The 25,485-nt window shown below is 35.6% G+C and overlaps 1 protein-coding gene across 8 annotated transcripts in view; it reads right to left on the bottom strand.

Annotated features, from left to right (window-relative positions):
- LOC113493528 (unconventional myosin-XVIIIa) overlaps window positions 1–25,485 on the bottom strand; it is a 270,245-nt gene that overhangs the window by 123,812 nt on the left and 120,948 nt on the right. For 7 of the 8 annotated variants that reach the window (XM_026871543.1, XM_026871566.1, XM_026871573.1 and 4 more), the window contains 17 exons: window positions 13,728–13,910; window positions 13,182–13,361; window positions 12,671–12,795; window positions 10,863–11,000; window positions 10,328–10,471; window positions 9,570–9,799; window positions 9,084–9,231; window positions 8,492–8,602; window positions 7,867–7,996; window positions 7,238–7,334; window positions 6,872–6,995; window positions 6,269–6,416; window positions 5,687–5,787; window positions 4,879–5,003; window positions 4,304–4,479; window positions 3,790–3,875; window positions 3,389–3,533 (listed from right to left, as the gene is read on the bottom strand). In XM_026871543.1, coding sequence (XP_026727344.1) covers window positions 3,389–3,533; window positions 3,790–3,875; window positions 4,304–4,479; window positions 4,879–5,003; window positions 5,687–5,787; window positions 6,269–6,416; window positions 6,872–6,995; window positions 7,238–7,334; window positions 7,867–7,996; window positions 8,492–8,602; window positions 9,084–9,231; window positions 9,570–9,799; window positions 10,328–10,471; window positions 10,863–11,000; window positions 12,671–12,795; window positions 13,182–13,361; window positions 13,728–13,910 — 2,391 coding nt within the window. Of the gene's footprint in view, window positions 1–3,388; window positions 3,534–3,789; window positions 3,876–4,303; window positions 4,480–4,878; window positions 5,004–5,686; window positions 5,788–6,268; window positions 6,417–6,871; window positions 6,996–7,237; window positions 7,335–7,866; window positions 7,997–8,491; window positions 8,603–9,083; window positions 9,232–9,569; window positions 9,800–10,327; window positions 10,472–10,862; window positions 11,001–12,670; window positions 12,796–13,181; window positions 13,362–13,727; window positions 13,911–22,957; window positions 24,156–25,485 lie in introns of those variants that run through there. The other variant, XM_026871601.1, reaches the window with a different exon arrangement.

Raw genomic sequence — 25,485 nt, 5'->3', positions numbered from 1 at the left:
GCGCTAATCTCAGGTACTACTGGTTCAATTTGAAAAATTATTTTTGTGTTGTATAGACCATTCAACGAGGAAGGCTATAAACCATCACGCTGCGACTAATAGGAGCGAAGATACAATGGAAAATGTGAATCCACGGGGACGAAGTCGCGGGCAACAGCTAGTCTAGTACATAAAGATATTCAAGATAGTGTCTCAAAATACATCAAAAGCCTACGGGCAGTTTAAAAACTTTGACACCAGGTTACAACCATGCTAAAAGAACAAGACCTTACAGATGACAGTGCATTCAAAGAAGCAAATAATTCTATGTTTCGTGGCTTGACTACGACATGTTTATGTTTTCCCATAAAACTAGCAATGAAAGGGCCATATCACGGAAGCTGAGGTGTCTGTGGTAAAAGTGATTTAACAACACATTGAATAACGTTTGCGTAAGCCGGCTTTCTAGCTTACATTTTAACAGATTTGTTTTCGCATGTGAATAACACCACAACACTGGAAAGAACTTGAATGTTTGTGAAACTCCCATGCAAGAAGTCATTGCCTGGGCGCGGAATAAAAAAAGAAGTTAAATCTCAGAGGTTTTCCGGTAAAAAGTCCTGATTGGACTAAGCTGTAACATTCCAATTTGTAGAATTAATTAAAAAGCCAGACAACAAGTTTCAAAAGCAACTTTTATGGTATTGCTTTTATTTTTAAATGCATCGGTTTTTGCACCACTTCTTTCTAAGTTTCAAAATAGTTAACAACAGTTTTATTCGGCTTTCGTCACATGACACTTTGATTAGAAATACACAAAAATCCACCATTGATAGATACATTTTCTTTTAACAATGACAATGAATTCAACTCGTCAAATACATTAAAGTATGTATCACTTAATTTTGTAACACCAAACCGACACATTGCCATTTATAAATATCTTTTTAAAATCGACCCGTTCATTTTGATAATACGATTATCTTCCATTAATTGCTTCTTCATTTAATTGATGGCAATAGAGAATGGCTTATAGTAAGACAGGTCTTCAAAGTAAACATACCTATATTTATTTTCATCTGTCGGATTTAAGAAACAAAGAAAATTAAACCTTAAGCTGATTACATAGGGCGCAAAATTGTTTGTGTACTTTTCGTTTGCTTTTAGGAGGAAAGATTTTAATTTGATTCTTGAATTTAAGTTACGTTAGTATGCATAAACCGGCCTTACGGCAGGAAATTATATAATGTTATTGAGTTTCATTCAAATAAAATTAATATTCACAAGCGTAAAGTTGGGTTTTTCTAGGACACAGCGAATAATATTATTCTAGACCAACTTAATGACTAAATACCTAGATAAAACAGTAACTAAGGTATCCAAAAATATATTCACTGAATAAGAACGTTAATTAGAGCATATCAATAATTAACAGCATAGTAGATATAGTACAAGAATAATAATAAAATAACTACATCCTGTGTAGGTTAAAGTTTTGACAAGTCAAAGACACGATACAAGATCTCTACAACTCATTGCAAAATTTTAAATCTATAGAACTAAACAACTAAAATACTTACTACAATTCATAAATTTCTTTGGAACAGAAGTACAGAACACGTATTTCAGGAAGTCAAGGTTTTCAATGTAAGTTACATTGAAAACCTTGACTTCCATTTTATTGAAATTGAAAAGCTTGTATTTTCATTTCTATAAGGTGAAAAAATTGTTTTTGAAAATAATAAATTCAAAATTCATGGATTTCATAAATGAAGATTAAAGTCTTTTCGAGTTCACCCAAAATCACACCTACGAATCGAGACATTTAGACAAATAAAATACGAGTGCAGAGTTGCGCATAATAATTTCATCAAACAAGGCTACGACCGTCCAAAAGAATACAATTAGATATTTCAAAATAACATTTACTCACAAAAACTCTATTGCTGATGTTGTATTTAGGATTTACAAGCCATTAACTCGGTTAATCTTGTAACTAGAATATTCATGCGATTAAACAATAGCTACCGACAAAAAAAGAGTCACAGACAAAACAATTAATTTTAAGTAGTATAACAAAAGTTCAAGTTCGTCATAATATTATTTTTTGTTCAATGAATAGTTTACGCAAATAAATGGTCCCAATTCCGTTACTTACAATGGCCGATGAATTAATAGTAATTGGAATAAATTGGCAATATTCGTCTTATTCCAAGCATTTTTCCAACGCAATTATTGGAATATCTGTACGGGGCGAAGCACTCACTCAATGAATCAGTCTCACGACAGATACTATAAAAAAATATAGTTGATTTATTTGCTATTCAATATGTTAAATGTGAGTAAAGTAAGGTCCCCAAATATCCGCATAAATTAGGACAAACAAAACCTAATTAACAGACAAACAGACAAACCGGTTTTGTGGAGCACTTTATACTGTAATTGTATATTAAACAAATAAAAATAAATAAATATGTGTGTGTGTGTAAGTATTCATAACCAAGTTTATATATTCACATTATTTGCATAACACCATACCATAGTTTATTTAAATATAACAAATATATTTAAAATTCTTTGTTAGTCTGTGACCTCACATATTAATGTCATATTGACTTCAATTCTCAAAACATTTAAACGCCCAAACATTTGAAGGAACTTAATGTAAATATTAATACTACGTGAGCAGTTATTTTAAGTAAAACAAATAGGAAACAATTATTCTAAAGCAATTATTTACGTCTAACTGGCTTCAAGAACTGCATCAATGATTTAAAACTATAACTTGAAAGGATAGAAAAATTATTGGCGCGCATTTTTAGCTGTCATCATTCTGCCAAATAAACTGTAAATCTTCTGAAAGTATAGATAAATTGCTTTTTATGATTGATTTTGTTTTGTAATTATGCGTGTTTAGTTGAAAGATAAGTACCTATTTCTAACGTCAATTTGTTCGTCTAGAACCATTATTCATAGAATAATAAATAAATTGCACTTACCTTTGTTGAACTCCATTCTAAATTAATTTCTTTAAAAATCTTCGTAGTTTTAAAAATCAAAAATTCCTTTGTCCTAACTTACCTAATCATGAAATTGCCTTATAAAATAGGAAAGACATAATAAACCTAAATGTAATTATACTGATAAATGATTTCTATGACAATACAATTAATATATAAAGTTGATTTGTAAGCGATCTAAACCACAGCTGAAAACATTCTCTAATTCCACTGCAGGACACATAAAAAGAGTCAACTATATTGAATTAAACATTACCATTCCTAGAATGGTACAGTACAGCCCAAATAAAAATAAACTAACTATAAAGAGAATTGACCCTTATTTCCCAAATCCCAAGATTCAATTTAAATATCCTGCAGTATACTGACATCTTAGTTCCTAGACTTACCTGAGTGAGCCCCAGTCTGTAGCTAGTGACGTCCAGGTCCAACGTCAACAACATGTCGTCAACGATCTGTCGGTCGGAGAGCGTGGTCTGTGCCGTCTGAGTACTTTCTGCCTCCTCAGTTTCAGATGTCGCTAGCAGTCGGTACCTGGAGATTATGTACATTTTGAAGAATAGGCATATGATATAGTTAAGGTTGTCTGCACCGATAGTCCAGTGACGGAGGTCACCATGCCAAGTCCAGTGAGTGCGACGTTTCGTGAGTTCGGTCACCGCTTAGGACAAGCATTTTTGTGGTTTGATCCACGTATTCTTGGACTGAGTCTGTTTGTCAGTATATCTGAAGTACTGATACGTCTGATAGATGGGTTTGATATCTGATGATGATATAGATTTCTTATTACCTTCTCGCGAATTCGGACAGCGGCATGTGCTCAGGGAAGCCCTGCTTGTACAAACGCGCTGCGTCCAGTAGTTGAAAACCTCGGAACTGGGAACAAAATATAAAGTTTAGTAAGGACCAAGAATAATGATAATGTTCGCGAGAGCATCTTCAATACACATAAAATACAGACGCAACATTCGATACGTTTGACCTGTAAGGCAAAGCAAGGGTTTGTCGTTAAGTTTGACGCCAATTTTTGTCTAAAACATTCTAACACATTTTAATAATAATATCGACATGAAAATATACGGCTATAGCAGTCGTAGGCTCATCTCATAATATCTAGGAACACCTTTAGTCTGCACGGATAGCCAAGTTGTTGAAGTCACCACGTCGGTTGTCGCGGATACGATCTCCGTGTGTGATCTTAGTGTCTTTGTGCATGTGACTTGAATGTTTGTGAAATTCCCTTGCGACACAAGAATTACATTCCTGCGGGACTCGTTTAAAAATACATAATTCCAACAGCTCACCTGAGACCTCAACAGTGGTACATTAACATCATCAGCGGTGTCAGCGGGCTGGTTGGTGAGCAGACAGCACACGAAGCTGACGCCGGCGGCCCCGCAGCGGCGCAGCGTGTCCACGATGCCGTCGGCCACGAACTTAGCTTGTAGCGCCGTGGAGCGACGCTTCATGCCAGCTGTGCCTGGGGAAATAAGGAAATGGTAAGATTATGGACTGATGGACTTTATAGTAATCAATGTCAATATTTTCTCAGTGCAAACCTAATTTGTAATAGAGGGTACCAGTGGCGCACTATTTTGCTCCGGAATAGACTGTTTATTTCTTAAAATAAGATGTTTTATCATGAACTAATGTCTCGTTTAAAGTGTAGCCGACATCTTTTCAAACACATATATGTATATATGCTGATTTTCTATCCAAAACAAAAATATTGCTCTATAATATTATTGTTAACCAAATTGTTATTAATTTCAGAAACCTATTCACACACTGGCTACATCCACTTACTATGAAAAATGTCGCATAGGTTTAATCTACAACTTAAAATAGTATTACAATTGAGAATACGTCATGTATTTACCTGAAGTGAGCGTCCTGCGTATAGAGCTGGCCCGCCGGAGCGTGGCCACGTCGCCGGGCGCGCCGGCCCACGCGCTGGGCCCGCACGCGCCGCGGGACCACGACGACAGGCGGCCTATCTCCTCACTGGAACAATACATGCTTCATTTATGAGTACATTCAAGACAAAATCTTAAAATTGCTTTAGAAAGATCACCGTGGACAAAATCGGTCGACGAGCATATATTTACTTGTACATAAAGTTTTTAAACAGCGATTAAGAGAGGTCGATTAAATAATCAGTTGAACATATTTCCCTGTTATATTGATTTGCAAAATGTCACCAATACAAACATACATACATACCTAGTTCAAATCAGATAAAGCATATAATGAATTAATAAAACTAAAACATCTAAGATTATAAGAAGCATTTGATATTGTTTATCAGATTATCATTCTTATTTTGCAGCCTTCATTTACGGTATAATAATGTTTCATGAAAATATGAGTCCAAATCAGAAGGAAACAGAATAGGACACAAATCATACACAAAACTACATTAAATAACATCAAACCTTGACGAAATAGATTAGGTTCCTACAAGGAGGTGTTCTCGGACCTATGACAATTATACAATATCAATTTTATCCTGCCAACAATTGACAGCGCAGGACCGCACAGAATGGAGAGTTCTCGTTTCGGAGGCCAAGACTCACTTCGGGTCGCTGAGCCGAGGAAGTTAGTTTTTTTTTTAATTTTATTTTCGCTCTGTTCACAAATAATCTTTTGCACTCAAATAAATAATAAATAAATCAAACATTACTTACTTTTGGCTTTCTTGCAGTAACGTGAGGGATTTCTTGGTAACTGGGTTCTCTCGGCTCGCCTTCACCCATCCCGTCACGTCATATAATACTGGGTTTGTACCCTAGACAGAAACAACATCAGTTACAATGAAGGTTATCTTTGGGCACCAATGGTTAAAACAAACTAATGATGTAACATTATTATTTATAATTATCAGGCAATCAGCGAGTGCGTGTTATGCTGTATTTTCTTCTGTTTGTCAAAACAAATAATACATCACAAAGAAACTGTAAGTTGTAGTGTTATTGTAATAACCACACCTACCACCAAAATTAGTTTTTTTTTGTTTTGTCGTTGCAGAAAAAAGGCCGCCCATATTTTTTTCCAACGTCCGTGTTTTTGCTATCCTTTTTTTAATACATATAACTTCTTTTATATGGTGGGCAAAGGCCTCCCGCTTTCCCTTATAAACCTTTCCATCGATTTCAGGACACGTGAGTCGCGCGTTTTTGTCGTTTCTTGCTTGTTACAATTTAATTAAATAGTCATTTATTAATTCCATTTACTACGCTAATATTTATCGGTAACATAATGTATGTCACCTGTAAATGCTGAAGCACGAACTGCCTCGCATGCGGGGCCTTCTTGATGAGGTAGTGCGTGTGGCTCGGCGCGCCGTAGTGCGACATCACGCGCTCCAGGAACGTGTCGTCCGACGAGCCAGGGTACATGGACTCCTCGTCTAGGAGCCTGGGATAGATAAGCGAGATTAAGTGATTATAAAGTCCAGTAATTATTTTAATAGGAAACGCTCATCCGTATATGGTTTGCCACAAATTTTCACCTTAAACAAATTTGGAATTAACGATCGATGACGTCACATTTTCGCACAGTTTTTCGGTGAGTCTTAATGTAAAAGAAGTGAAGGAAAAATTATAGTACAAATATATAGGGAAAGTTAATGAAATTGGATATAAGTATATTGGATTCACATAACTCTATAATAAGTCAGTGGGTAATTAAGAAGAAAGTTCTGTGTAATTCTCTAACGTCATTTTGCTTAAACAATATTCATATTCTTAAGTACCTAACTGATTTAATGATTTGAGGTCATCTATAAATATTTGTGCCCTCTATTTCACAAACTATTTCCATGTTTTCACAAACTTTTTAATCTCATAATTTAAATTCCCTACATTACTTACCACAGCAACCCTCGTCGGTCACACTCTCTCAGATCAGCCTGAGAGCTCCTCACGATGGTGTTCTGCGGAGCCTTGTCCAGCAGCTCCACCATCGGCCCAGGGTTCACCGTCTCCGAGAGCCAGTCTGAAGAAGATGGACAGACAAATAAGACCATACAGGTTTATAAAGACTTGGAAGGAAGCAGATCCGAGAGTCTACAATAGCAAAATTACCTTTAGCCCCAACGCAGGTTGAATCGCTCAATACATAACAAAAAAAGTTATAGTTACGTAACTAGCCAAAATGGCTTTTTATTTCCATACATCCGTCTATAAGAGTCAAATTTGAGCCTTATTTTTTATATTTAGTTAGTGAATAAAATGTACCTTCTTCTGCGCCATCATCCAAGGTGATGCCCTCCTGCGCGTACCGGTCGCGCGGAGCCACCAGCATCGCTTCGTGGAACATGGCTTGAAGCCGCTCCTTGAAATCAAATATCCAAATAAATAAAAAATAGGCAAAAGCTATGTACACATTTATATATTTTTTTGGGATTGTGTGGAGGATGTGCAACTCCCCCACACAATCCCTGAAGCTCATGCTGAACTCTTGAAAGCCAAAATCTAAAAGTAATAAGTAACCAAAGAATTGACCACCCACTACCCAGCGCACAGGGACTCAACAAACAGAGAAGCACGGTGTGTCCCAGAGAAACGATTGTTTATGTGATTACTTTTGTATATCTAATATCTAAATTCCCGTGTCTCGGTGGACGAAATTAAACTTCTCTGAAAGGGCTCAACCGATTCCCATGAAATTTTGTGCACGTCATGATCGGTAGGTCTGAGAATCGGACATTGTCCCGATATTCAGTAGATCGGAGAATCGGTCAACATCAATTTACATTTTTTTTTTGTGAGTCCCTTAAACTGTTATAGCCTTAACTATTTTTTATGGCAAAACAACGTTTGCTGGGATAGCTAGTTTAGTACATAGAAATCGATGTCATACTAACTTGTAAGTAGTTGGAGAGCAGTTTGGAGAGCGGCGCCCCGCTCTGCTGCCCGGCGCACATGGGGTTGTCCGCGCCCGGCGTGTCCAGCAGCAGGATGGACGCCGATGTGCGGGCTGATGTCGAGAGACTCCTATAATACAAAATGGATTACATGTCTTTAAGAAAAAAATTGTTAGCCAACTGTTTTACTTCAAGTGGTGAAACCACACAAAAGCTGAGAGTTAACCCAAGTTGCGCGACAAACTAAAAAAATGGTGTTGCTACAAGATTGTAAACACAAGAAACAACTTGCTTTTGTAATAATTAATTTAAAGGTTGTGTGAACATAATTTATATTGTAGAATGTATATACTTTGCAATCTCATCATATTTATTTATTACTGTTTGTCACAGGTGGACAAAGACCCCTCCTCTCTTTTTCCACTTCCATTAGAGCCGCAACTATTGTTTAAAAAGAATATCTCGCCATTTCCGTTTCGAACTGCCTCGCTGACGTCAGATGTGTTACGATTGGGTGGTCATTTTCGCCCATTAGATACCACAAACATGCCCAGCACATTTTTTAATTCCAATTTTTCCTTTCCGTCATCTGCAATATTTACTTTATAATAAAGCTGTGGTATACCTATTAACGAGGGCGGACACAATATTGAAGGTTTCGTTGTAGAGCCCGGTGACGAAGGCGTCAACAGCCTCCGCGCCCGACATCTCTCGCTCGTTCGATGGGGAAGGGGTCCTGCAATAGTTAATAATTTTAGAGTAACCTGTAATTATAGTTTTAAGGATTGATAAATTAAATACATTGTTGTTGTGACATGGTTCGCAAAACATTCTTTGCGAAAACGAAGCCTGATTGTATGTGCATTTCATTGGCAATGCCGAAAGCAAATCCCATATTTTGAAATACAAAGCCAATGTTTGATTATCACCCTAGCCTTTTCCCAAATATGTTTGGGTCGACTTTCAGTCCATCCGAATGCAGTACCTGGCTAACATTATACTGCTTTAAAAATTTCTAGTTTCTAACTATCCGTAACGAACGTCACGGATATAGCCGGGAATGTGAAGGTGCCCTAAGAAACACGGAAGAACTCGTTACGACATAGGTGATCACCAATCCACGGACCGACAGTATCGAGCATAGCTTAACCTGTGATGAACCAACTTGCCCAGTTTCAGGGTAAAGTGTGTCATAGTAATCATTCTTGAACACTCACCTCAAGTTGGAGTTAGGTTGCGGCGAGGTGGGTACAGTAAGGAACACAGCTCTCGCCAGCTCGTCGCTCCCGACGCCCAGCAGCCGCGACGCGCGTTGGCCGCAGCCTGTACTCGCGAACTGGTACTTGATACCTGAGCCTGTGTTGGCTGGAAAATGAGAACAATTAAATAAATATAGTAACAACCCTTTTATTTCCCGGTAATATGATTCAGATATTACAATGATACTAATATATTAAACGCGAAAGTTTTAATATAAGAATGTTTGTTGTTCTTACACGCAAAAACCACTCAACGGATAAGACGAAACTCGGTACACAGATAACAGATAGTTTATAAACTGGATTAACACATGGGTAGTTTTGGGGTAGTTCATATTCTCGAGGCAAAATTTTCGATTAGTATCTCCAAAGATCACATTTTAAATTAGTACTTGAATTTAACATCGTTACGGTTTTGCAAGAGAGAAGCCATCATTTTCCTACCTTTAACAGCCCCAGCCCACCCCAAATGGCAGATGGCCGCCATGATCTTCCACATGGCCATCTGCTCCTGTTCGGTGACCCCTATGAGCTGCAGCGCGTCCTTGAGCGCGGAGAACTCAGTGGGCGCGTCGGCGCGCTCGCTGGCGGTCAGGAAGGGGTTCGGCGCCGTCACGGGGGCCTGCTCCAGCAGCAGCTCGCGGCGGAGGCGCCCGTCACAGCCGTGGTATAGACTGGGAGAAGGAAATTATTATGAAAAAAGTAATTTACAAATTGGCGGTCTTACAAGTGGGTTGGTTGGTGTTTCACAGTGTTGTCGCACTTTGATTTTTGTATTTTCACTTTTTTGCTCAAAATGCTTCATTAATATCGGACTGCTTCTCCTTAACACAGGTTACTATAATCCAGCTAGGAGAGTTGTGTTGACACCCATACATTTACAGAAATAGTAACTACTGATTTTGTAAAACTGTATTTTTTACCACTATCCTTTATTTTGAGGAATAATATTATTATTGTGTATGGCTTTACTAGCCTAACAAACGTCCACCAAAATTCAAGTAAAAGTCTAGATTTTTTTTTTTAGGTGGTGCTAAACTCGTTAAATCCCGAGTCTTGAAGAGTTGACACTAAACTACGGGATACAACGACGCTTACTGTACCAACACCTTTCTTTTCTCCTGTAAAGGACAACCTTATCCATCCAATTCCTTTCACTCCACAACTCCCAAACACAACCACTCCTCTCCCCTTCTACTCACGTGTGCAAGGCCCGGAGCGGCGCCTGTCCGGGGCGCAGGTCTGGCAGGAGCACCTGGACGGAGGCCGCGGCCAGCGCGCCGCCGCCGTCGAAGTCCAGCGACGTGAGCGACACGAAGCGAGACGCGTGCGGGTTCGAGCCCGTGCTGGGGATGGTCAAAATACAACAAATTAAATAACAGACAAATTAGGTAATTATTATTATTTTGAACTGACTTAAAAAGATGAATTCTCAATTCGTCTGCTTTTTGTTTGTTAGCTCGAGATTCTCTACTCATCACAAAAAAAAAATTATTACGTGTGTGGGATGAGCTGGCACGAAATGAAAATGAACTTTATATCCATGCAGATTAGTATCCTAATGGCTTGTTCAAGACACTTTTCTATTGAAACTATTATTGCACTGAATTACGATAGCCATGCTCCTATTTTCGCAGTAATTTTTGAGACAATCCTGTTCTGCCTACATAGACTTATGTCCAAAAGCTACAATCACAAGGCAACCAGTTTAAAAAAACAGTCATTCTTGAAACTTACCGTGTAGATCCAAACATGTGCAGCACATCGAAAGCGGCATCCAACCGCTCGGGTGTCAGCTTCGAGCCCTGCGCGGGGTACGCGCTGGCGAGGTACCAGATACAATGGCGCATGGCTGATGTCTTGCCGGAACCAGACCTGGAAAAATAATATTTTTGAATTAAAAATAGTTTTTCAAAAATAGACTTCATTTTTTTTTATTTATCAGGATGGTAAGAACTGAGTATGGAGTAAAGTCATCCCTTTTTCGTTGGCAAAACAGCTGCATATTCGCAAGCTGTAGCTATTGTGAAAAAATAACTATTTTTTAAACAATTAATAGTAATTTTGTATGAAGTGGCAACAAATAATGTTCAATTAATTTAATAGTCAAGGTTAATATTTTTAGTTCACTGAACCCGGAACCAATTACCAATGAAAAACTACACAATTTTAGCTAAAGGCTAAATATCAATATTAAGAACCTCATTTTCAAGACGCATTGGAATTTACGTCAAAAATATAAACCAGGAAACAGAAATCGTGTACAAAAATCAAGAAAACGCTTCACATAATTAGTCATTATAAATAAATATCGATAAAAACCCCATAACGTATGCAAATGTTTATTGTAATGAGCATAAATAAGAAAACGGACGACACTCAAAACATTTGCACAATTTATTCGTCAATTAGACAGAAAATTTCAAGCTTTCCAGTAATTAAAATTTATTACGATCGCCATCAAATGAAATTGAACCTTATTTAATAACAATTTGCATTTAAATTACCTTGTAACTAGGTAAATTAAAGATTGTATCTTGAACTGGTTTTGATATGATCTTGAAAACTAATTTTCAAGTATGCTTGTACTAAGCTCTGAGAGCGATTATAGCTGGCGTGGGAGGGAGATGACACTAAACAGTATGTACTTCCGTCTCGCTTGCACACTATCAATAATCCAGTTTTGAGAGTTCATAGTGAGTCAGCAGATAATTATCACTCCATATTTTGCTGTGGGCCGTAATAGATGGCGCCACGCGATAATTTGTCAAACAAGGTTTTGCCGAGATAAATACAAACAGATATTTTAATGACGCACAATTAGCACCAGTTATTTATGACTTGTTAGGCCTAGAACTATAAAATAAGGACGCTTTATATAGTATTTTAATGCCCGTTAATAGGATGTCGTTAAATAGTGGCTTTTAATAATATTTAATGGCAAATATAGACATTCGTAATAAAAATGATGGGAATGAATTTTCACGTTATGTAAATTCCTTTTTTATTTGTGTAATATAAGATATCTCTGTAGTCCTTTCCCTCTTTTATATTAAGGAGGTTAAAGCATATCTAAAGTGGTGGGAGGTTGAAATAGGAATTAATAAGGTGGTCCAAGGAATAACACGAAATAGAGAAAATTTTAACTAATAGGGGCCGGAGATGTCAATCATGTAATTATATTTCATTTGAAAGAACTTGTTAAGTTCTCGACGTACTAGCCCAAAACGATCAAATTTAGCCAGCTTAAAATCGTACAGGGTTCACATAACAATTTCTAGATCAACCATCTTCTTAAAGTAACCGTCGCAATTGTGGAAGCGAGACAGCGCACTACATGATGTAGACCGTCTTTCTTACACAACAGCAACAAAACGTCTTCAAGAGTTGTTGGTAGATTTCCTCGAATTCTGTACATTATATACTCGTCTGGATGACCAATATGCTGCCAGAACTTCAATCAATTGTAGGCTTTTGACGTTGCTTTACACACCCTAGAAAAAATTCTAACATGTGATAGGCTGATTTCCTCACGATGTACTGACCTGCCAAGGAAGACGATGGCCCTATCTCTCCGAGAGGCCAGCATGCAGCGGTGCGTCGACTGCGCGGCGGCGAAGACATGGGGAGGCATGTCATCAGCGCGGCAGCCACGGAACATCGCTGCCACCTGAAGAAAAGTTATTTTCATGGTAGAATATTTTTTAATAACACTTCAAAGAGAAACCGGAGGCTTAATATTTCTAGGGGTTCACTTAATAATTTAGGGGAAATTTGCGACATTAGGATGAAGCTTTGATAAATTCTTCCACGCATAGTGTGGGGTGTCCGTATTAAACTTTTGCTTCTTCCCTCGGTAGATACGTAAAAAATAAGACATTTTCTAAATCTTATTTTTTAATGGTCTGGAGATGAAAGCCCAAGCATTCTGCTTGCTGTAAATGAAAAAGCAGACACCACCAGTTTCCCCACAGGTGATAGGTATTTGACTAAACTTTATATGAAACTGCGAAAATTGCCCTCAAAGATCAAATAATAATTTATATAGCCCTTTACCTTGTCTGTATAAATAGGTGCCGTGCGTTTCGGTGGCCCGAGTACCAGGAGCGCATGTCCGGCGCGCGCGTGCGGCAGGCCGGCGGCGAAGCGCGCGCGAAGCACGTTCAGCGCGCCGCACTCGTTCAGGCAGCGGAGAGCCGCTATGTCCTCGCAGCGCTCCAGCTGGGGTGGATTTGCCTGGAAATTTGTGGTAGAGGAATTAATAAAGAGGTTTACTACATTAAGTACAACTTACAAGTCATTGCAACTTGCAAGGACCGCAGCTTGGGCAAAGGTTATGCAGAAGAAGAGTAGGAAACCTCAGCAAGACTAATATAGGTTAATATGTACATTTCACATTTAGACGTACTTTTTTTGTAATAAATCGAACTAGCATTTTTATAGTTCATAGTTCACACGAATATCTACCTCATGCATCAGTAAAAAAGCATGTCATGTCCAGTAGTCATTGGCGTGGGGACTTGGACCACTCAGCTATATAGACAAAATCAGTCAAATTCTTATGCTTCAATATGCCTGAAATCATATGGAAGATTCACTAACCTTCTCCAAATCATCTTCATCGACGGTCAGTATCTCTCCAGTCTGCAGCACGCGGACCTTGGCCCGCCCGGCATCGGCCTCCGCCTCCCGCACCACCGCCGTGAAACCGCCGCGGTGCGCGAGCCACATGTGGCCAGCCTGCAGCCATTCCTTCTCGCATTCTAACTGCTCTTCGGATTTAGCCTGGAAAGATAGAAGAATGTTAATGGAGTTTGCAATTTGAAAAAGATATTCTTGACTGTTAGCTTTTGACTTGGATGACGGACCAGCTGTAATTAAATTGCCGGTTCTTTTCGATAGGAACGACGTTTTGTAATCGCGCATCTAGAGTTTGGAAATGCCTCAAAAGCTTTTCATTTATTCATAATTCATTGATTTGGAAAATGTATGCGACGGTTGGGTAAATGATATTCAAAGAAAAAACAAATTTCGCAAAGAAAGGAATCATCGGACTTTTGTTATTTTTTTTAAGCCTGGAATATTGTATCTCCAATGGCGCCAATTCATTCAATTCAATAAAAACGGCAATTTCATGCTAAATAAAATACATTTTCGAATGAAACTCAAATGGAATTAAGACATTTTACCTCAAATCGACGACCTATCATAAAACGCAAACCAACACAGGTTGATACCATTATCACGCATTCAAATGAGATCCTACGCACTAAGTACAGAGTTACAATAAAATAAAATCATTTACTTCTCCCACGTGAGAAAAATGTACCAGGAAGTCAGAAGTCGACCTACGCTGATTGGTGCCAAATGTTTCCGTAATTATGAGCTCAATTGATCAAGTTCGTCATGTTATTTGGCAAGTAGGATGGAGGAAGTAGTTCCATAAGGCTTACGAACCACCTTCCAACTGCAATCCAACGGCAAATTGCAGATCAAATGCAATTCGAATACGACTGCAATCCAAACGTGAAGTCCGACTGCACGTTTACTGCAATTGAACTGCAATTGATTGCAATTAAAATACGCTCCATCCGTATAGAGCCTAAGGTCTAGATTTATCAGACTACAACTACATTTCAACAAGGTCCTTTGGTATTTTGACAGCGGATATTCCAAGGTTTGACCGATGGTGACTTGTGATGATCGGGCGAGTAGAGTAGAGATAACAAATAAGTAGGTGAATTGAAAAAAGCAAGATGTAAATAGAAGACCACATTTTACCAATGATATTTATAAGTTACCTATATTTCAAATGATCAATGCAAAACATCCCAAAGAATCGAAAGTAGAACATTAACAACTAATTTCACATCAAATCATCTCATAAAACGGCTATGATAGATAGTTTTATCGCTAAAATATACAAGAATTTACAACCTGCTTCACCGTTTGACATTTCGCACGGCTGTCATTTTGTAATTGACGATTGCATCTCAATGTGCAAACATCATGGGTGTGGCCGAGATTGTTTAATACCACACTCGCAATATTTTTGAGTTGTGTCTTAATAACTTCGGAAGGCAAAATGTAGGCCTTATAATAAGTATGATTTTTTTTATTTTCAATTCTTCTACTTTCTCACGCTAAGCAAAGCTTGCATTAGGAGTACTAGACAACTATAGAAATTCATACATAATATAGATAAAACTCCCAGACACAGAACCAATGATCATGCTCATTACACAAACATTTAACCTGGCTGGGAGTCGAACTTACAATCCCCGGTATAGCAGTAAGGGCCACTGACCACTAGCGCAATAGATTAGTCAGAACAATACTTTGTATCGGTAAAAGGTATCAAGAGTCATTTGAATCTTCTATGTTTTATTTATTACAAATCTTGGCTGTGCTGCAGGCTCTATAGAAAAAGGTCTTATTGCGTTCTTCTTTTTAATAACAGTTGGAAACATTTCAACCATTAATGTTAATCTTATTTGAACGAAACCTCTGTGTCACGTTCGATAAGGATGCAATAAGTGTCACCATGCTATTAAAAAAATACGCAATTGTAATTATTTTATTTTAAGGTCAATATTAAGTTGTTAAATTGGTAAATATTTAGTGTTAAAAATGATTTAATTAATTATATTATCATAACATACTAATGGACTCAAACCACAACCAAATAATTAATTAAACAAAGATTATTCTTTACTAATTACATTTTTATGACGCACTAAATTGGCTCCATTAAATAAATTAGCCTTACCAACTAAAATATTATCAACGACTGTTAATTCAATCAATGTCATACAACAATTTCGATTACAAATAAAGCAACATATCTTTGTAACAGATTAACTACTAAATAATATTCAAAATGTGTTCGCCGAACAATCACTCATGTATACCTAGCCAGTTTATCGAAAACAATAGCAATTAATAATGTTACAATAGGGCTACTGTTCGCAAAATATTAAGGTACAACTATAAAACATGATGGAGTAGGTATTGGTTAAACCCCGAAGTAAGAAGACGGGTATATAAATATATGTTTGACCGTTATTTATGTTTTAAAAGCACCGTAGCTCCTAAACGGTTGAACCGATTTAGACGCGTTTTTTTATGGGATTTTTCAAGTTTTCAGTATTTACAGTAGTTTCAGATAAAAACACTCTATAATCAGGACAGAAAACAAAATTTGATTGTTTTTATATGTAGTGTGGTTTCGATCCCACTGTTAGGCAAAGCCCACCCTTTCCTCTTCCAGACCTTTCTATCATTGCGTATAACTTTGTTTTATCAACAAAAAAACACTACCCTAAAGTCATTAAAAAATACTTATTTATTTGTGACAATGCTATTAACTATAAAAAAAACTTTTTCATTAAGTCAGGTAGGTAGGCAGCTACCTGCTACCTACTAGCTCCCCGTCTACACTACCGCGTCAGCAGTTCTACCAGTTTTCCGTGTTGTAACCCGAGGCCGTGTTTTTAATGATCGTTCATTCATAAATTCAGTTCATTCATCGTTCGTTTGTACTTATTTGGTAAATTAAGTGTTATGGTTTGCATAGTGAATGGGTTCGGCCATTTAAAAGGGTGTAGTTAAAAGCCTTGGGTGTTAAATTTTATCGGTCGATTAAATTCGTGTAATTTCTTCGCTAGCAGAATATTTTAGACATATTAAAGTCTGTACAATATTCCATGATAAGTATAGGATTGATTAAAATAATATAGTAATTACATGAAGTATTGTAAGTTTATCGGTCGCGAATCAGCTGATCGGGTAAGCCGATTTGGGTGCGGTTAGGGTCGTGACTGTTATAGTAAATAAACTGTCATGTTAAATAAAAACAATAAATTATTACGGTACCTTATCAGTTCCTATGTATCTCATAGTATTTTTTTTGTTACTTAATTAAAAAGTTTAAAATATTTAAATATTCCGGCGACATTTCATCAGTAAATAAATAAAAAATGTAACTAAAAAAACCACTTAGACACATGAATACTCGAATATTTACCTCAGAGCCATTAAAAAGTCATAAAATTTAACGTTACACACAAATAAGTGACACGGCGCTGCACGTGGACAAACGTAAAGTGAAAGTGCTCCGTAAATAAAAACCCTTTAAAAATATAAATAGTGCATAAAAGTGTATGAAACTTAGTCCATACATAAAACTTTCAGTAGTTATTAAGTCACAGTAATTGTGTAAGTGTTAATGTACAGAAAAAGTGGAAATATAAGAAAAAAAAAAAAACTTTAAATTTTTGTGAGCAATGACAAAACAATACAAAAAGTGACTGTTTTCAAATTAAAACAAAGTTTAACTTTCATAAAAAACCCCTTATATACAAACATTATAAAACAATAAACGAATCATAGTGATAAAACAATAGTAACAGTGAAAAATCGAAAAATAAGTGCCAAAGTGATTCATACAGTAATTTGAATTGCAACCGCTATTACCTGTTGTTTATGAAGTGAAATTAACTTGAAAAACTCATTAAAACCCGCAAAACAGTTATACAGTACTATCCGAACATTAAAATCGTCGTATTGAGTGAAATAAAAAACATTTATAAATTTACCAAATAATTTGAAAAGTTGTTTACAATTCATAAATGCAAATTCGTTTTTTTCCATTAACCGTCATTGTTTGTAAATAAACCTCAACTATAGGAATGAAAATTTGAGCAACATTGTTAATGTTGTGATGGTCAAGTGAATTCGAGGTCCGCTTTTTACTTCTACTGATGGTCATCGATCAACTGGTCGCACGTTCGAAACCAAGTAAAATTTGAAATCTCTTTTCGTATTATTAAATTTCTATACCAGTTATAAGAATGAATTTCTTTGAAAATATCACGTTTAGAACCAGCAAAACAAGGTCTACAAATCACTCACCAATATCACAAAGTGAGGAATATAATGATATGAGTGGGGCAACGCTAGATGGCGCTACTAACACATCTTTGAAATTAAATGAAGACCTAACGGACGACGAAAGTGAGCAAATTTGTCAACTCAAGCTTCAAATAGAATCCCTCATGCTTCAATTAACGAATGCTCAAGAAGAAATAAAACATTTACGCTCCGAAAACCAAGACCTTAAAACTTCATTAATAACAGAAACAATGGAAGAAGAACGAAATAAAAGATGTAGTACACCACCAAAATGTTCCGCACTACTGTCACCTACATTACCGTCAACTGAATATGATTTAAACGACACTGCAGCTAATATGCCTGAGGCTTCGAAGAATCTGCCAAACACAGAGAACGCATCGTTTTCTCAACGCATTTCAAAATCAACTAAACAATGTTACTCAAGTATTTATGAAAGAAGAATCCTCAAAAAATATTGTATAATAAGTAGCAATAATGTTAATAATATCTTAGAAACTGCGGAACATACTTTTGAGAATGCAAAAATATGTCATTACTGCATGCCAAATGCAGGTATATCGGATCTTCTATCAACATTGGAAATTAAGCTTTTAAATTACACTTTTGAAGATTATTGTATAATTCTTATAGGTGAGAAGGACTTTCTTGTATCCACAAACTACGAAAAATTAGTTAACTACATGAAGAGTAAGCTCGAAACAATAACACATACTAACGTCATTATCTGCGCCCCTAATTTTAAACTGCATAACAATGTAATTCTGTTTAATAAGAGAGTTGAAGCATTTAACCATCATCTACATTTAAGTAACGAAATTTTCGAATATGCGTTCATATTTGATTCTAATAAACACCTAAAATACACATATGCCATGTTCTCCAAAAATACGGGCAAAATAAACAATTTAGGGATTTATATAATTTTTCAAAAATTAAAAAAATATATTAATTATTTAGATGCTTGTTATGTAAATTCTAACGATATTAACACAACCAAAACTACACTTACAGATAATAAAACTAATCAATGCAATCCAGGAACAATACCTTTCTATTTTAAAAAAGTAACTAATAATATAAGTCCTCAGGTCTCTTTGGTAAATAATAAAATAAATAATAATTGTTCGCAGACATTACAAAATGAGAACCTAACTTCTACTTCAAATCAGCTTTTTCGTCTATAATTACCTAACAATATTGCACCAAAATATAAATGGCTTAATCGCCAAGTCCGATCTCTTATCATTAACTTTTGATAATGAACGAACACCTATAGATGTCTTGTGCGTTACAGAACACAATATGATTTTAAATGACTTAAGTATTTTAAACATTCAGGAGTATAAACTGGGTTCTTGTTTTTGTAGAAAAAACCGACGCGGTGGATCTTGTATCCTGGTAAAAAAATCTCTACAATATATGCCATTACATGAAATTAGTAAATATTCGATTGAAAACATCATTGAATGCTCAGGTATAGAATTAACTGAACATAAAATATTAATAATTTGCATCTATAGGCCCCCGAGATCGAGTGCAGAAGATATAAATAATTTCTTTGCAAATATAAATTCTCTTTTAAGCCGATTTTGTTACAATAAAAAAAGAGTAATAGTTTGCGGTGACTTCAACATTAATATGCTCAAAAAAACATATGAATCAACTTCATTTCGGCAAATTATAGAAAGTTATAATTTAAAATTAGGCATTAAAGAACCGACACGATTGTCAAGTAAGACATGTATTGATAACATTATATTTAACATCAAAGGATGTACAGCAAAGGTCACTGAACTAGCATTATCAGACCACACAGCGCAGATGCTCAAATGTCCAATCAGAGCTAGTTTTATTCTTAAATCGTGGAATATGGAAAAACGTGATTATTCTAAAGAAAATATTAATAAATTTAAAGAATGCATAAATTCCCTCAGATTTACTGATGTTTTTGAGAGCTCTGAACCAAATGTAGCATTTAATGAATTTTATGACCTTTTTTGCCTGTTCTATAATCTCTGTTTTCCAACAATAGAAATAAAAATATTTGCCAAGTCACGACCGAAATGGATAACAAAGGGTCTTAAAGTATGCTGCAAACGTAAAAGGGAGCTTTTATGGGAATATAGGAAAAAACCAACGAAGTCCAACAAGTCTAGTTTCGTATCATTATCATCACGATTAAATCGTATTATCAAGCTTACCCAAAAGTCTCGTAATGATGAATACATTAAATCTGCTCGTAATAAATCACAAGCTACTTGGAAGATAATCAATGCTAATAAAACCAATTTACCAAAGGATCAAATCCAAGAAATAACTGTCAATGGTAATTCAATAATTGACCCTGAAGAAATCGCTAACCATTTTAATAACTTTTACATAGATCAAGACACAAGTTCTTTACCAAATCACACTAAATACCATATTCAGCTTGAATCAAGGTCAATGTTTATGCTTCCGACTATACCACAAGATGTTGATAACATAATTAGAAATTTAAAGAATACAAATAGTACCGGCTATGATAATTTATCAACCAAAATTCTGAAACATGTTTCTGTAAAACTGTCACATATTCTGAGTCATATAATTAACCTTAGTATTTTAAAGGGAGAATTTCCGAGTAAGTTAAAGTTAACAGTGATAAAGCCACTATTTAAGAAAAAGGACAGATACGACATGAGCTGTTATCGCCCAATAGCTCTTGTGCCAGTTTTATCAAAGATATTTGAGAAAGTTATACATGATAGCATTTATAAATATTTTGAGGCAAATAATCTATTTTGTAGTGAGCAAGTTGGTTTTCGCAAAAACAAGTCAATTGACATAGCTGTATATAATTTTCTCCAAACTATATACACCCAAATGGATAAGGGTAAGCAAACCTGTGCACTATATATGGACCTTACAAAGGCCTTCGATTATGTAAATCACCAAATTTTGCTTGATAAGTTATGCGCCTACGGGGTCAGAGGGAATATTCATGAATTAATCAAATCTTACTTATCAAATAGAACACAAATAACTCAAGTGACTAGAGTATGTCCATATGTAAAAAAAATAGTACACTACTCATCAGCATGTAGAATGGTTACATCAGGTGTTCCACAAGGGAGTGTACTTGGTCCACTTCTCTTTATTATATATATAAACGACCTTCCTAAGATAACAAAATACAACACAGTTTTATTTGCTGATGATAGTACAATCCTTTTCACCGGCGACAACAGATTGCAAATGGAATCAGACATTAATACGACTCTAAACAATATTATAGATTGGTTAGAAGCAAATAATTTACATATTAATCTTGGCAAAACTAATCTCATGACATTTAGAAACAAAGTTAATAAAATTACAAACATGAACATTATTTACAAAAATGAAAATATAAATGAAGTAAATGCCACAAAGTTCCTAGGTGTAAATATAGATAATAATTTAAACTTCAAACATCATATTGAACAGCTATGCTCTAAATTAAATAAATACTCTTATGCATTGTATATACTTAGGCAAACGGTCAATAGGTCAACTTTAATTACAGCATATCACGGCTATGTTGCACCACTTTTAAAGTACTGTGTTATTTTTTGGGGCAACTCCACTGATAAAGAAGCTGCCTTTAAAGCGCAAAAGAAATGTATTCGAGCCATTACCAATATTAAGCAAACAGAGAGTTGTAAGCCATCATTTTTAGAATTAAGTATACTCACACTACCATGCATATACATATTAGAGGTTTTAATGTTCGTTAGAAAAAACATGCACTACTTCAAAAAGTTAAAAAGCCAAAGATTAAATTATAATATAAGTTTACCAGAAAACAAGACAGCACTATTTAACAAAAGCATTTTATGTATGGCTCCACGTATCTATAACCATTTACCAAAATCCGTTCGGGAAATAACAAATATAGATAGATTTAAGATTAGTGTCAAGATATTATTATTAAGAAAAGCATATTACAATGTGGCAGAATACCTAGAGGATAACTTAAGATTGTATAAGATTTAGATTAAACAGAACAATGTTTCATGTCTGCAGTGATTTTGAAAATTGTGTAGTTTGCATGCCTTTGTAGGTGGGATATGGTCAATGTGCAGTATTATAATATTTAAGAACTTTTATGTACCCATATTCGCAAATGAATAAATGATTTGATTTGATTTGATTTGATTTGATTTGACGTTTTAATATATTCATAATTAACTATAGTCAAAGCAAATGTTAAATAGTTTATAAATATTCTGTGTACAGTTAGCAACATATTTTGCTACCAAATGATTTTAAATTCAACCTTACATCAATATACATAAGGTCGAACTTAGCATTAGTAGTTGATAATATGTGTTGCCTGCAGTTTTTCATGTCGATATTGTATACAATAAAGAAATTGCTATATGGATTTTAAAATGACTCTTATTTCAATACTTGTAAGGTTGATTTTTGTTTTCGTTGTTCACAATATGTGTTACCGACTGGTCTATATTGCTATTGTTTTTGTTATTATTTGAAGGTCAGTAAAGTCATGTGTTTATTGTTATTTAACAATTATTATTTAAGTGCACGTTTGTATTGTGTTCGAGGGACAATATCGAGTGGAAAATTTGTTTTGCTCACTTACATATATGATGTAAAATTGTATATAAATAAATATGTAAGGAGGTTTTATTCAAGTCTATTCAGACATCCACGTAAAGACAATTTAAGATCATAATAACGACTTATAAAACTGTTTTAGGACGGCAGTTATAAAACTTGGAAGTAAGCTAAAAAGTACAGCTTTTCATTCTTCTGACTGAACTTTCAAAAACTTAGTTTAGATTCTCATGTGAATACGGTGATAAACTATAAACTCGATAAAGATGTTATAGAGAGATTTAGAAGATCAAAACATCACAAAATATACTCACGTTTCCATTTATACTATTAGATAGCATTTACTTTAAAAGTGAACGACACTCAAATTCATGAAACATTTCTTCTCAATGACTATCATTGAGGACAACAGGCTACCAGGAGCACAGAAACACCGAGGGTTGGAGGCACCAGGAAACACGATCACACATACTTAGGACACACCATATTTTAAACTTGTGGAGTAATTTTTTTGTAAATACTGGCAATCGAATGTCGATAAGAACTAAATTCCTTTCTAAATAATAATTCACATGCTTTAATAGAGTAGTTGAATAATTTGATTAGATTGCATATTCATAATGTTATTTTAATTAGAATATTGTTTGTATGATTATGTAGTGCGTTTTATTTTGGTAAGTTTTGATTTATGTATGTCATCACTGACACTTAAAGCAACGTAGATAATGAAATAGTTTTACGAAGAAGGTAAGTATTTATTATCACAGCTCTGGAGGTCCATAGTACAGACGAGTATTTATGCTGCACTAAATATATCTACGGCTATGTTGAACATGGATATGGATTTAAGGAAAGAGGATGACCAAAAGAGCCGATGGGTGGATAATATGAAAGACGATATGGCTGCAAAGAGTGTGCTAGTGAGATGAAGACAGATCGAAAATATATGGAAATAGAAGGCGTGCTTCGCCGATCAGAAATAAAAATTAGTATCAGGGCAGGAAAATTATGACTTCATACCTCTATCTATAGCCTAACCGAGTAATCACTACGCCAGGCCTACTGTGCACGGCGTCTAGGAAGTTTGAGTTGCCCTGGTTCGGAATCTGGATGTTTTTAAGTGTTTCTAAGCCCAAACCAAAAATTTAAATGTCTAAAGTATTAAAGTTATATAACTTGTCTATAGACAAGGAGGCCAGGACGTAAATGTACAGAAACAGAAATATAATGAAGTCGGAGAAATAATTACGATACGAAAAATAAAAATCCGAACCAATATCGCACCGATCGCACGTTACAAACGAGATACAATTCAACGAGTTACAAGTCGACACATAAATAAAACAACTCTATTAAAAAATAACATTCAACTTATAAATTAAAGACATAAGCAAGCATTACCGTATATCATAACAGAATTAGAATGATATCGATTTAGTTTAAAAACAAGAAACATTCGTTTATCGATGCAGAGGATGGAAATGTAAATAAATTAAAGGTTCGTTTAGTAACTGTCAATGTTTGTGAAACTAGCGTTTGCCCGCGGCTTTGCCCACGCGGAGAAGTTAGAGTAGCTTCAACAGTAGAAATAGTTTAATTAATTGGAATCGTTTACGGCTTCAAAAGTTTTTATGAAATATTTCGTCTCCCTGATTTTATACTAAGGCAAAAAACTGTACACAAGATTACGGAGAGTTAAGGAAAGTTAAGACAAATGCATAAAATATACTAAACACTATTAATTATTTTTTATTAAGAATCATTGATAATCACAGATGTTGATTTTGGTTACAGTACAGCGAAATCTATTCTCATTACGATAGTTGTGCATACAGCATTATTAATGCATTCCAAAGTTTTAATCATTTATTTTCTCTTATATGGTTTCTTTTGCTTTACACTTGTGCAAACGTTCAATTGCTTGCTTGCCCCACTTAGGTTAAAACTAATTTTTGTAAACGGAAAAACGGCGTGCTGCTGGGGAGTTTGTTGCTCCGTTTCTTCTCTCGCGGCAAAAGCACAAGTGAATTAAGAAAAATTCAAATCTCATTGTTGAAGCGAGACATCGCACTACAATAAACATAGTGTTTTTTTCCACAACGGCAACAGTTCCATTTAGAAGAGCTCGTAGTAACCTAGCTGGTCGAATTTAAAGGGAAATAAATCAGCTGATCAGTTTACAATGTAAGTTATATGGCTGCACTGTTACAATTTAATTTTAGCCTCCGGAAACTGAACCGATCTAGTTACGGGATGATGTATTGCATCGCTTCACATGTGGGGCAAAGTAGAGGCATGTTCTGGTGGAATATTTCAAAATACAGCACAAATACAATTTCAAGAAGACAAACGTAACACGACGAAATCATTTTGGAGTTTACTGAAGCGGCATTCGGAAAACATAATCAATTTTGTTTTCAAGTTTTAGGTTCTAGTAATGATATTTCAGTCATAACTTTAACTCACTGTCTTCATTTTTGTCTCATGCTGAAAGATTATCTGTTTTTAATAACTACGATCAACAAGACACAAGAGTGTCGTAAGTCGTGTTTAAACCAAGTTTCATACATTTCGTACATTTTTGTGGTCGAGTGGCGTTTTGGTTGGTCGCACCGGTTTCAAGGTGTCGCTAGCTCTGAGGTCCCGGGTTCGATCCCCGGTCGGGCCAATGTAAAAACTCACATTTCTACATTGCCTCGGGTCTGGGTGTTTGTGGTACCTTCGTTGTATCTGAATTCCATAACACAAGTGCTTTAGCAACTTACTTTGGGTTCAGAACAATGTATGTGATGTTGTTCGCATTTTTTTTTAAACATAGACTAGCACCTTACCCACTGCTGGA

This window comes from Trichoplusia ni, chromosome 1 (genome assembly GCF_003590095.1).
Source record: "Trichoplusia ni isolate ovarian cell line Hi5 chromosome 1, tn1, whole genome shotgun sequence".
Classification (NCBI taxonomy): domain Eukaryota; kingdom Metazoa; phylum Arthropoda; class Insecta; order Lepidoptera; family Noctuidae; genus Trichoplusia; species Trichoplusia ni.
This window is presented reverse-complemented; position numbering and strand designations above follow the sequence as displayed.